Source organism: Panulirus ornatus, chromosome 27 (genome assembly GCF_036320965.1).
Source record: "Panulirus ornatus isolate Po-2019 chromosome 27, ASM3632096v1, whole genome shotgun sequence".
NCBI lineage: Eukaryota > Metazoa > Arthropoda > Malacostraca > Decapoda > Palinuridae > Panulirus > Panulirus ornatus.
In genome coordinates, this window is record NC_092250.1 from 17,903,282 (window position 1) to 17,915,598 (window position 12,317).

At 38.8% G+C, this 12,317-nt stretch overlaps 1 protein-coding gene across 4 annotated transcripts in view; it reads left to right on the top strand.

Annotated features, from left to right (window-relative positions):
* The window catches only part of yem (yemanuclein), a 176,759-nt gene that overhangs the window by 23,777 nt on the left and 140,665 nt on the right, over nt 1-12,317 (top strand). For all 4 annotated transcript variants that reach the window (XR_011714687.1, XM_071678275.1, XM_071678278.1 and 1 more), the window contains exons 5-7: nt 4,567-4,659; nt 5,126-5,294; nt 10,526-10,678. Coding sequence is in view for 3 of the 4 variants with exons in the window: in XM_071678275.1 (XP_071534376.1) it covers nt 4,567-4,659; nt 5,126-5,294; nt 10,526-10,678 (415 nt within the window). In the remaining variant the exon portion in view is untranslated. The remainder of the gene's footprint in view (nt 1-4,566; nt 4,660-5,125; nt 5,295-10,525; nt 10,679-12,317) is intronic.

The following is a 12,317-nucleotide window of genomic DNA, read 5'->3' on the forward strand; positions in this document are numbered from 1 at the left end:
GACTTTGTCAGTTACTTAGATACTTAAAGTTGTAGTCATGTATCTCTCTTTAGCAAGTACTGTACAAATAATCTAATCTTTCTCAGTAATTCAGCACCCTTTATAAACTTTGTTTTACTATCTCTGTTGCCCTTCATTGAACCTTAAGAGAAAATATACATGTGTATTCAACTAGGTTGACCACACTAAAGATATCAACTGTTATTTAGTCAGATATGTGCTGTTGGTAGTTTAACGAACATTTTCTTTTCCTTGTTCTTAGATGTAATTTTTATACTAACTAGCACGTAAGTTACATCACTGATAGTTCTCCTTATGAGTTGGTTTGGGGTTAGGATGGATACATCATCTTCCATCAGCTGTTGCCATAATTTATCAGCTAATTTACCAATGCTCCCCTGATTGTTTATTTATAAAACACTCTTGGGACCCCAGCTTGTGAGTGTCCCTCCAATTACCTGTTAAACAGGTGTCCAGTTTGCAGTTCAGTGAAGAATTTTATCCTGGCTCCAGCTCCCTGGAGCAGTTACTGCATTTGTGTGTATGTAATTCCCAGTTTCTACTGTATGGGGGAAGAATTTTACACTTTTTAGGCCCCATCTCTCAAACTTTCTTTCCTTTCTCAACTTTTTATACTTCTGTGTGCTATCTGTGTTCACTGTGTTCTCATGCAGTTCATTCCATTCATCCATCACCATTGTTATACTGTAAAATTCTTCTTTACATCTTTTTTTTTTCACATTTCTTGTTTAATCCATAGATATTTTGAAGGGTTGTTCACTGTCTGTGTCATCAGTTTGATTTAAAAACCTAAATGTTTTGATCAGGTCACCCCTCCCTCTTACTTGCATGGTGGGCAAATAGCCTTTCCTTTTGGTGTCATCTTTGTTGCCCTTCTCTGGACCTTATCTGTTAGCTCTTTTTGCCTCATTAGTTGTGATGTGGTGTGAACACTTTGCTGAATAATGCCTTATCCATGAACTTGAATGCAACTGTAGAAATATAAGTATGCTGTGGCTCACTCCAGTTTCTCCATGAAGGGTCGCAGCCTAACAGCACCAATGTTCACTTTCTTCCCACTGTAACTTAACCCATTATGTACTGTTTGAAGGTGCCATCAGTTTAGATCAGTTAATGTTATCCCTCCTTGATAGGACTAGTTCCCTCCTCCTTTATCTTTTTCCTTCCTTGTTATTATATACAGTTTCGGGAGGATTTGGATAGATTTTATCTCATTTGTGAGTTTAGTCTTCACTGCTCCAATGATATTAGAGTTCCTTTCTCAGACATGGCCTTTAAGCTCTAGTTCCTTACCATTTGCCATTAGTCCATCTGCCTTAGTGTACAGAGCCTTCAGTTTACAGCACTTGCTTCTAGCTAGTTCTGTCTCTCCTGTGATGTTTCTTCCCCTGGCTTGATCTGACTCACTATGGTTTTTTGCTTTTACCCGGTTTCCTTAACTTTTTTTCTCACTTCTCTTGCCATGTCACTGCTAAAATACACTTGTTTGAACTCCTCTCTTCTGGTAAGTCTGAATGGCTGTCTCAGTTCATATTGACTACACACTTTCATGTCAAATGTTACCCTTAGTGGCCTTTTCCTTAATGTATTTGAAGTTTGACCCCATTATATTGAGTTCCCTTACATCTTGACCTGCAAATGTCAATTCCACTATGTTTAGGAACTTGCCAATTTGATTGTGTTCCATAGCTTTTCTTTCTGTCATGTTTGGAGGATTTTTTTTCATGGCCAAAAGGTCATCACCTCCCCATGGACAACTTCCCTTATTTGTATAATGACCCCTATTTCCATTATTTCCTGTATTCCCTATCTAAAATCTACTTTTTCATTGTTTCAGAGCAGATTTGAACTGCTTGTGCCATAAGTTTCTCATCCATAATTCCACATACTTCAAGTAGTATCCTGTCTCTGACTGTATACACAGTCCCCTCAACAATTATATCTAGAATTTTGCTCTGCCCCTATGCTTTGGAACCTCAAGCATCTCTCCACCTTAGAAGCTTTCCAATTTTCTCGAGTTTTGTGGTCTTCGTCATCTCGTATCCTGTCTCTTACTGTGGACGGAGCCTCTTTGACATTCCTATTTTGTTCTCTGCTGTCTTTACCTGCTCCAGAATTTTCAGTATCTCTACTCCTTGGTTCCCTTCAGTATTATTACCTATACAGTCTTCTTCTGACCTAGACTTAACCCTTATCTGGCAATCTACCATCATCATTTCTAGGCTCCAGTTCCTTAGCTTTTTTGTTTTTTCAGCCGTAGAATTAGCTTTAAGTTCTTTTATCTCATCTCCTACCTTATCTAGATTGCACTTCCATTCGCTAACAGCATCTCTCAGTACCCTAACTTGTCAAGTTCTGTGGTTGTTTTACAGTTCTTCTACCTCTAATGCTTTCTGATAGTTTTTGTTTCCTGGCAATATAGTTTTATGTTTCCTGGCAATATAGTTTTATGTTTCCTGGCAATATCCTCTTTATGTATTCACTGCTTACTTCAGGTGGCATATTCTTTAGAGAAACAATACTTCCCATGTATTTCCTGTGTGTCATAGAAGGCGACTAAAAGGGTAGGAGCAGGGGACTGGAAACCCTCCCCTCGAATTTTAATTTCTAAGAAGGGAAACAGAAGAAGGAGTCAAGCGGGGAGTGCTCATCCTCCTCAAAGGCTCAGATTGGGATGTCTGAATGTGTGTGGATGTAACCAAGATGAGAAGAAAGGAGAGATAGGTATTATGTCTGAGGAAAGAAACCTGGATGTTCTGGCTCTGAGTGAAACGAAGCTCAAGGGTAATACAAAATTCTGGAGTGAAAGATTTTGAGCAATTGGGGCCTGAATGTACAGGAGTGTGAGAGGCTTGCAAGGAATAGAGTGAATTGGAACAATGTGGTATACTGGGTCGACGTGCCATCAATGGACTGAACCAGAGCATGTAAAGCATTTGGGGTAAACCATGGTAAGGTCTTTGGTGCCTGAATGTGGATAGGAAGCTGTGGTTTTGGTGCATTACACATGACAGCTAGAGAGTGAGTGCGATTGAATGTGGCCTTTTTTTGTCTGTTTTCTTGGCATTAACTCGCTGAAGTGGGGGGTAATGATGCTGCTACATATGGGGTAGGTTTGGTGACAGGAATGGATGAAGGTAAACAAGTATGAATATGTACATATGTATATATGTACATGTCTACTTGTGTGTATGTATGTGTATGTGCGTGTATGGGTGTTTATGTATATATATGTGTATATGAGTGAATGGGCCATTCTTCATCTGTTTCCTGGTGCTACCTCTCTGATGCAGGAAACGGCAATTAAGTATGATAATACAATAATCTACAATTGGCATATTTTAGGGGCTATCAGCTGTCAGTTCCTCTTCCAACTCTCCATTGCAGACCCACATTTACTAGGAGCTATACACGCCCTCCCATCTTCTTATTTATACTTATGCCCTACTCTTCTAGTAGAACTCATTGCATTTGGTAATTTTCCATATTCCCCATGTATCTGCCGCACATACCACAAGGCACCACAGTCATTCCTGTTGTACACTTTCTCTAGATCCATAAATGCCACATACAGTGCAACCTCATTTTACTCTTGACACCATGTTGCTCCAACTCAGTCAGTTCAATTGTTCATGCTTTACCCTTTCCATCACCATTCTCCCCTGTACCTTGTCAATTCTGATAAACATATTTATATCTCTGGAATTTTTTGAGTCCCTTTTCTCAATACATATTTATATTGAACAGCTACTGTGACCAGTCAGCAGCACTGTCATCCCTTTTCATGAGACACTCAACCATACTCCCATCTGCTTTTCAAGCTTTACTATATTTTATCTTCCACAGAACTTCAACTGCCTTTTCTTGTCTTACTTTCCCTTTCACTATGATTTTCTCATTCACTATCCTGCCTCTTCCTAGCCACCACGTCTACCTTTACTGTCATCTAACACATTTAGTATTCCTTCAAATTAATCAGTCTTCTTTTCACATCTTTGTTTGTTAGCAGTTTTTTCATGTGCTCTCCTTAAGGTTAAAATCATTTGTTCTGCTAGTCTCCTCACATGATTTACCTCCTCTCATAACATTTCCTTATTTTCTTTGAAGTTCTGTGATACTCTCCCCATGTCTCATGTGCTCTCGGTTTTAAGTGTACTTTATTCTTGACATCCTCCTTTCTTTTGTACTAATCCCAATCAGTTGCACTCTTCCCATACAGATAATGTCTGTGCAGTTCCTTTTTCTTTTTTGCTAGCAATTCAACTTCCTCATTCTGTAACTCACTACCCTTTCTCATACTTCCAGATACCCCATATTTCATGCTAATGCTTAATCACTGCTTCCTTAAATACCTTATGCCCCTCTATTCCTCTTGATTTATTTACTCTCACCTTCTTATTTTTAACTCAGTATTTCTTGGTATATCTGCACACAAGCTATTTTTTCAGCTTGATGTCTGTCTCCACATCTTTCATGCATGCATATTTCAAGTAGAAACTAATCATTACAGTGCAGTGCTGTAAAATCTTTTGCCTTTTTTGTCAGAATCTAATACAGTCAGATGAAGAAGTACATAATGAAGAGAGAGAAGATGAAGAGGACGGTGATGAAGAGGATGAGGATGGTCTTTCTAAAAAGGTAAAGGTGAAAAGGGAAGTGGAAATTTCCTTTGTGCTTTCTTTCTGTTTTTTCTAAGATATTTTTATAGATTAGTTTTTGTAATCATATATTATTGGAGTTCACTACTCTTGGAGGCTGTTACCATGGCCACTTCCTTTAGGGAGTTCCATTTGGGAATAGAGGTCACATATGTAGATAGATAGCAAGGAATAAACCCTTCTCAGCACCAACATCCACAAGATAACTTTCATAAGATAACTTTTATTCTCATTGACTTCAGGCACTCCTCATATACCAACTATCTCACCTGTTTTATTACATTCCACCTTCACATTCATATTACCCATTACCCACCTTTTCTCAAAACCATATGAAATATATCTGTTGTATAGTAACCATTCTGTTAAAGATTAGAGTTTAGCTGTTGCCATTATTTTAAAGATTAGTGTTTAGCTATTGTTATAAAGATGCTTTATACTTTCAGAGAAGATTATATGAGAATGGCATCATTCAGCCAAAGAAGCGGAAATTGGATGAAGGTGAGCTTTTACGAAAAAGGAAAAAGATGATTGGTCAGTTTAATGCTAAAAACCAGGAGAAGAAAGATTCGGATCAAGAGGTGGAAAAAGTTGCCAATGGAAGTGATAGCAAAGGTAACATTTGTATACTAAACATGTTTTCTCTTTTGAACATCATCCATAGAAACATAACAGAATAGTAAAGTAAAAGCTAACTAACTTACACTGCATCAGATTTTACTGAGGTTCCACTTTTTGAGTGTACAAAGTTAGTAGATTTGAAGATAAAGAATAATGTAGTTTCCTGCCTTTTAAATGAGACCACTGATTTTTAAAACAAGATATGAAAATGTGAATTCATAATTTTTCAAAATATTGCAGATTGAGTTAAAGTCTGAATGATGATTTCCACTTCTCTGAGTAATCAGGGGTTTTCTCCCCAATTATGATTTTTTTTTTTTTTTTAAGCTGAGATGGCATGGGCAGCTGAGGCCCTAATCAAGGCCATACCATGGAAAGTTTTATGGGACCTGGATGTAGAAAGGGAGCTGTGGTTTCTGTGCATTATACATGACAGCAAGAGACTGAGTGTTAACGAATGTGGCCCTTGTTGTCTTTCCTAGCGATACCTCGAGCACATGCGGGGGGAGGGGGTTTTCATTTCAGGTATGGTGGAGTGGCGACAAGAATGAATAAGGGCAGACTATGAATTATGTACATGTGTATATATGTATATGTCTGTGTGTGTATATATACGTATACGTTGAGATGTATAGGTATGTATATGGGCGTGTGTGGATGTGTATGTATATACATGTGCATGTTGGTGGGTTGGGCCATTCTTTCGTCTGTTTCCTTGCACTACCTCGCTAACGCGGGAGACAGCGACAAAGCAAAATAAATAAATAAATAAAAATATATATATATATATATATATATATTTTTTTTTTTTTTTGCTTTGTCGCTGTCTCCCGCGTTTGCGAGGTAGCGCAAGGAAACAGACGAAAGAAATGGCCCAACCCACCCCCATACACATGTATATACATACGTCCACACACGCAAATATACATACCTACACAGCTTTCCATGGTTTACCCCAGACGCTTCACATGCCTTGATTCAATCCACTGACAGCACGTCAACCCTGGTATACCACATCGCTCCAATTCACTCTATTCCTTGCCCTCCTTTCACCCTCCTGCATGTTCAGGCCCCGATCACACAAAATCTTTTTCACTCCATCTTTCCACCTCCAATTTGGTCTCCCTCTTCTCCTCGTTCCCTCCACCTCCGACACATATATCCTCTTGGTCAATCTTTCCTCACTCATTCTCTCCATGTGACCAAACCATTTCAAAACACCCTCTTCTGCTCTCTCAACCACGCTCTTTTTATTTCCACACATCTCTCTTACCCTTACATTACTTACTCGATCAAACCACCTCACACCGCACATTGTCCTCAAACATCTCATTTCCAGCACATCCATCATCCTGCGCACAACTCTATCCATAGTCCATGCCTCGCAACCATACAACATTGTTGGAACCACTATTCCTTCAAACATACCCATATTTGCTTTCCGAGATAATGTTCTCGACTTCCACACATTCTTCAAGGCTCCCAGAATTTTCGCCCCCTCCCCCACCCTATGATCCACTTCCGCTTCCATGGTTCCATCCGCTGCCAGATCCACTCCCAGATATCTAAAACACTTCACTTCCTCCAGTTTTTCTCCATTCAAACTCACCTCCCAATTGAATTGACCCTCAACCCTACTGTACCTAATAACCTTGCTCTTATTCACATTTACTCTTAACTTTCTTCTTTCACACACTTTACCAAACTCAGTCACCAGCTTCTGCAGTATCTCACATGAATCAGCCACCAGCGCTGTATCATCAGCGAACAACAACTGACTCACTTCCCAAGCTCTCTCATCCCCAACAGACTTCATACTTGCCCCTCTTTCCAAAACTCTTGCATTTACCTCCCTAACAACCCCATCCATAAACAAATTAAACAACCATGGAGACATATATATATATATATATATATATATATATATATATATATATATATATATATATATATATATATATATATACTTCCCACGTATTCCCTGCGTGTCGTAGAAGGCGACTAAAAGGGAAGAGAGCGGGGGCTGGAAATCCTTCCCTCTCGTTTTTCATTTTCCAAAAGAAGGAACAGAGAAGGGGGCCAAGTGAGGATGTTCCCTCAAAGGCTCAGTCCTCCGTTCTTAACGCTACCTCGCTAACGTGGGAAATAGCGAATAGTATGAAAGAAAAAAATATATATATATGTATGTATGTATGTATAAGGGAGAAAGAATATTTCCCCTGTATTCCCTGCATATTGTAGAAGGCAACTAAAGAGGGCAGGAATGGGGGCTGGAAACCCTCCCCTCCTTATATTTCAATTTCTAAAAGGGGAAACAAAGGAAGGAGTCAAGCGGGTTGTGCTCATCCTCCTCAAAGGCTTAGATTGAGTTGTCTGAATGTATGTGGATGTAACGAAGATGAGAAGAAAGGAGAGATAGGTAGTATGTTTGAGGATAGAAACGTGGATGTTCTGGCTCTGAGAGAAATGAAGCTTAAGGATAAAGGAGAAGAATGACTTGGAAAAGTCTTGGGAATACAGTCAGTGGTTGGTGAGAGGACAAGAGGTAAGGAAGGAGTAGCACTACTCCTGAAGCAGAAGTTGTGGGAGTGTGTGATATGGGTAAAACTGAAAGTGGATGGAGAGAGATGGGTAATTATTGGTGCCTATGCACCTGTTTATGAGAAGGATCATGAGAAGCAAGTGTTTTGGAAGCAGGTGAATGGGTGTGTCAGTAGCTTTAGTGCACAAGACTGGGTATAAGTGATGGGCAATTTGAATTAGAAGGTGAGTAATATAGCAGTTGAGGGTTTGATTGGTGTACATGGGGTATTCAGTGTTGTGAATGGAAATGGTGAGGAGCTTGTGTATTTATGGGCTGAAAAAAGACTGGTGAATGAGAATACCTGGTTAAAAAGAGATATACATAAGTATACACATGTGAGTAGGAGAGATGGTCAAAGGGCATTATTGGGTTACATGTTAATTGTTAGGCGTGTAAAAGAGACTTTTGGATGTTGATATGGTGAGAGGGTCATGTTGTGGTATGTCTGATCACTTAACTTGTGGAGGTGAAGGTTTGTAGAAGTTTTCAAAAAAAAAAGAGAATGTTGGGAAGAAGAGAGTAGTGAGAGTAAGTGAACTTGGAAGGGAGCTTTGTGTGAGGGAGTACCAGGAGAGATTAAGCGTAGGATGGCAATAAGTGAGAGCAAAGTATGTGAGGGGAGTGGGTGATGAATGGAATGTATTTAGGGAAGTAGTGATGGCATGTGCAAGAGATGCATGTGGCATGAGAAAGGTGGGAGGTGGGCAGATGAGAAAGGGTAGTGAGTGGTGGGATGAGGAATTTAAGTTGTTAGTGAAAGAGAAAAGAGGCGTTTGGATGATACAATGGACGAGTGCAAATTATTGGGAGATGTATAAAAAAAAAGTGGCAGGAGGTCAAGAGGAAGGTGCAAGGGTTGAAAAATAGGGTAAATGAGAGTTGGAGTGAGAGAGTATCATTAAACTTTAGGAAGAATAAAAAGATGTTTTGGAAAGAGGTAAAGAACGTAAGACAAGAGAACAAATGAAAACTTTGGTGAAGGGGACAAGGGGGAAGGAGTAATAGCAGGTAGTTATGAAGTGAGTATTTTGAAGGTTTGCTGAATGTGTTTGATGACAGAGTGGCAGATGTAGGGTGTGTTGGTGTGTGATGTGAGAGGGTCAGGGAGAATGATTTAGTTAAGAGAGATGAGTTAGTTAAAGCTTTGTGGAAGATGAAATCCAGCAAGGCAGTGGGTTTGGATAGTATTGCAGTAGAATTTATTAAGAAAGGGAGTGACTGTGTTGTTGATTGGTTGGTAAGGATATTCAATGTATGTATGGATCATGGTGAAGTGCCTGAGGATTGGCGGAATGCATGCATAGTGCCATTATGCAACGGCAAAGGGATAAAGGTGAGTGTTCAAACTACAGAGACATAAGCTTGTTGAGTATTTCTGGGAAATTGGATGAAAGGGTATTGACCAAGAGGGTGAAGGCAATTACAGAGCATCAGGTTGGGGAGGAGCAGTGTGGTTTCAGAAGTTGTAGAGGATGTGTGGATCAGGTGTTTGCCTTGAAGAATGTGTGTGAGAAATACTTAGAAAAAAAGATGGATTTGTATGTAGCATCTATAGATCTGGAGAAGGCATATGATAGGGTTGATAGAGATGCTTTGTGAAAGGTCTTAAGAATATGTAGTGTGGGAGGTAAGCTGCTAGAAGCAGTGAAAAGTTTTTACCAAGGATGTAAGGCATGTGTATGAGTAGGAAGAGGGGGGAGTGACTGGTTCCCAGTGAAGGTTGGTCTGCGGCAGGGATGTGTGATGTCCCCATGGTTGTTTAGCTTGCTTATGGATGGAGTGGTTAGGTAGGTAAATGCAAGAGTTTTGGAGAGGGGTGAAGTATGCAGTCTGTTGGGGATGAGGGACGTGGGAAGTAAGTCAGTTGTTGTTCACTGGTGATACAGCTCTGGTGGCTGATTTGAGTGAGAATCTGCAAAAGTTGGTGACTGAGTTTGGAAGAGTGTGTGAAAGGAGAAAGTTGAGAGTAAATGTGAGTAAGAGCAAGGTTGTTAGGTTCAGTAGGTTTGAGGGACAAGTTAATGGGGATGTAAGTTTAAACGGAGAAAAATTGGAGGATGGATGTGTTGGAAATGAAATGTTTGAGCACAGTATGTATTGTGAGGTGGTTTGACTGAGTAAGTAATGAAAGGGTAAGAGAGATGTATGGAAATAAAAAGAGTGTGGTTGAGAGAGCAGAAGAGGGTGTGTTGAAATAGTTTGGACATATGGAGAGAATGAGTGAAAAAAGATTGACAAAGAATATATATGTGTCAGAGGTGGATGGAACAAGAAGAAGTGGGAGACCATCACTCTTTATCTGCTTTCATTTTTACCTGCATTATATTTAACAATAACTAACTTTCTGTTGGTTTTCAGCTTTTCTTACCACATGCTTTGCCTCAATAGATAAAGTGTGAATTAAATGTCCTATATTCAATTTTAGTTTAGTTTTGAAACACATGAGATGTTTATCAAGATTTTTAATTATCCATTAAACTGAACTGCTTACCACCTCTCCCATAACCCATGGTGAGTTTTGAACTTTACTTTTCTCTTCAGAGCATTTTCACAATCCGATTTATCTCTTTTAGATTTCCTTTACTGTTTGCATTTGTTTTAAAGATCATTGAAAACAAAATCATGATCTTCTTTGTTAAAGGTGAAACCCAGCCAAGTGAACAGTCCATTAAAGCCAGTATTGAAGCTGTAGTCAACAGAGCACGTGAGGAGGCTGGTGAAAAGAAAGATGATAGTGATGAGTCTGCTTCTTCCAGTTCTAATTCTACTTCCTCTGATAGTGACTCTTCTGGCAGTAAGTCAAATGGAAATTTGTTTTTAGATTTGATTTTTGTTTCATGTTATTTGATTGATTGAATAGATCTTGTGAAAATTATTTTCTAAGACCAAATAATTGAAAAGTTGAAAGCATCCGAACAGCACAGAATGAGGTTGAGATGATATGTATGCAATTTACAAATGCACTAATGGAGGCTGCTATGGAGGTGAACAGTCCTACAAGTATGGATTATGGAATGAGGGTGGAATAAAGATTTAAGGCAGTATGTAGAGTAAAAAATAGATGGTTTGGAAGAAGCTGAATTTGCAAGAAAATATTTTAGTTTTAGATGGAAGGCAAAGAGTGTGGAATGTAAGATCCATAACACTTAGAAAAGATCTGGGGGCAATCTTGGAGATACATTATAGGAAAAGAACTGGTGCACTCTTGGAGATGCATCCTAGGAGAACCCAGCTGTTGTCACTATTGCTTAGCCATGTGTAGATGTTTATAAATTGTTGTCATTTGTGATGTTATTGTTAGTCATAAATGATATTCCTGAGCATGTACATGATTATTCTATAACAAACATTGAATTTGAAATGAGTGCCTACGATGAGATTTTGTCAAATGGGTAGGGCTAACTTGTGTTGCTCACCACGTCTTACTTGATGAATGAGATTATTCCTCTCTGATTTCACCTACATGACATAATTACAATAAACCCTCAATTTAACAGACTAATCAGGGGGAGGGGGTGTCCATTGATGCTGAAAGTCTTAAATTGAGAATGTAACATATAGACAGTTTTTTAATACAATATACACTAATACATTTCACAGTCTTTCTTTTACCTCTTCTATCACTTAATGCCATTTTGAATTGGAAGGATTGCAAAATTATTTGATGAATAAAGTCACTATTCTCTGTATACAACCTGACTGCATGGTAGCTTGATGCAGACTGAGACCAAAACAAAGCAAGTATACCCCAGACTACCAAAAACAAGTGTGATATGAAATGCATATGCTGCGATGTTTGAGACTTTTTAATTTTTTTATTTTTCAGATTATTATTAATTAATGTATTATTATTTGCTTGGTCTGTTAAATCCAAAATCAGTTAAATTGAGGGCAAGCTGGACCTGTTTTTGAGTATTATTAATTAATGTCTTATTATTTGCCCAGTCTGTTGAATCCAAAATTTGTAAAATTGGGTTCCATTAAATTGAGGGTGTACTGTACCTGTTTATGATTCAACTGGAGCTGATTTCAAATTTTGGCTTATTTATTTTTTCAATTGTTCCATGGTATTCTTGATGACAATATTTTTGTATCTTCTTTGTTGAGAGGCCCTCAGTTTGAATGGATTTTTCTTCTATCTGTCTATATATCTATATCTGGAACCTGTTTCCACCTCACAGGGAGGCCATGGCGGTATAGTCTCCATAACTAGTGAACTCTATTGCTTCTCCTTAGCCTTTAGTGCCTCACCCTTAACAGGCCACTGGCAGAGGGCAACTCTAGCACAGTGTTTGCAGAGGCTTCTCTTTCATTTTTCTTTATACCATCAATTTGTTGCCACAGATAGATTACCATATATCTTTCTTTTCATCTTTTTCTTTGCTATGTAATTTCAGTTCTCAACCTTTCATGGGATTTCAGGTGTTCCATCC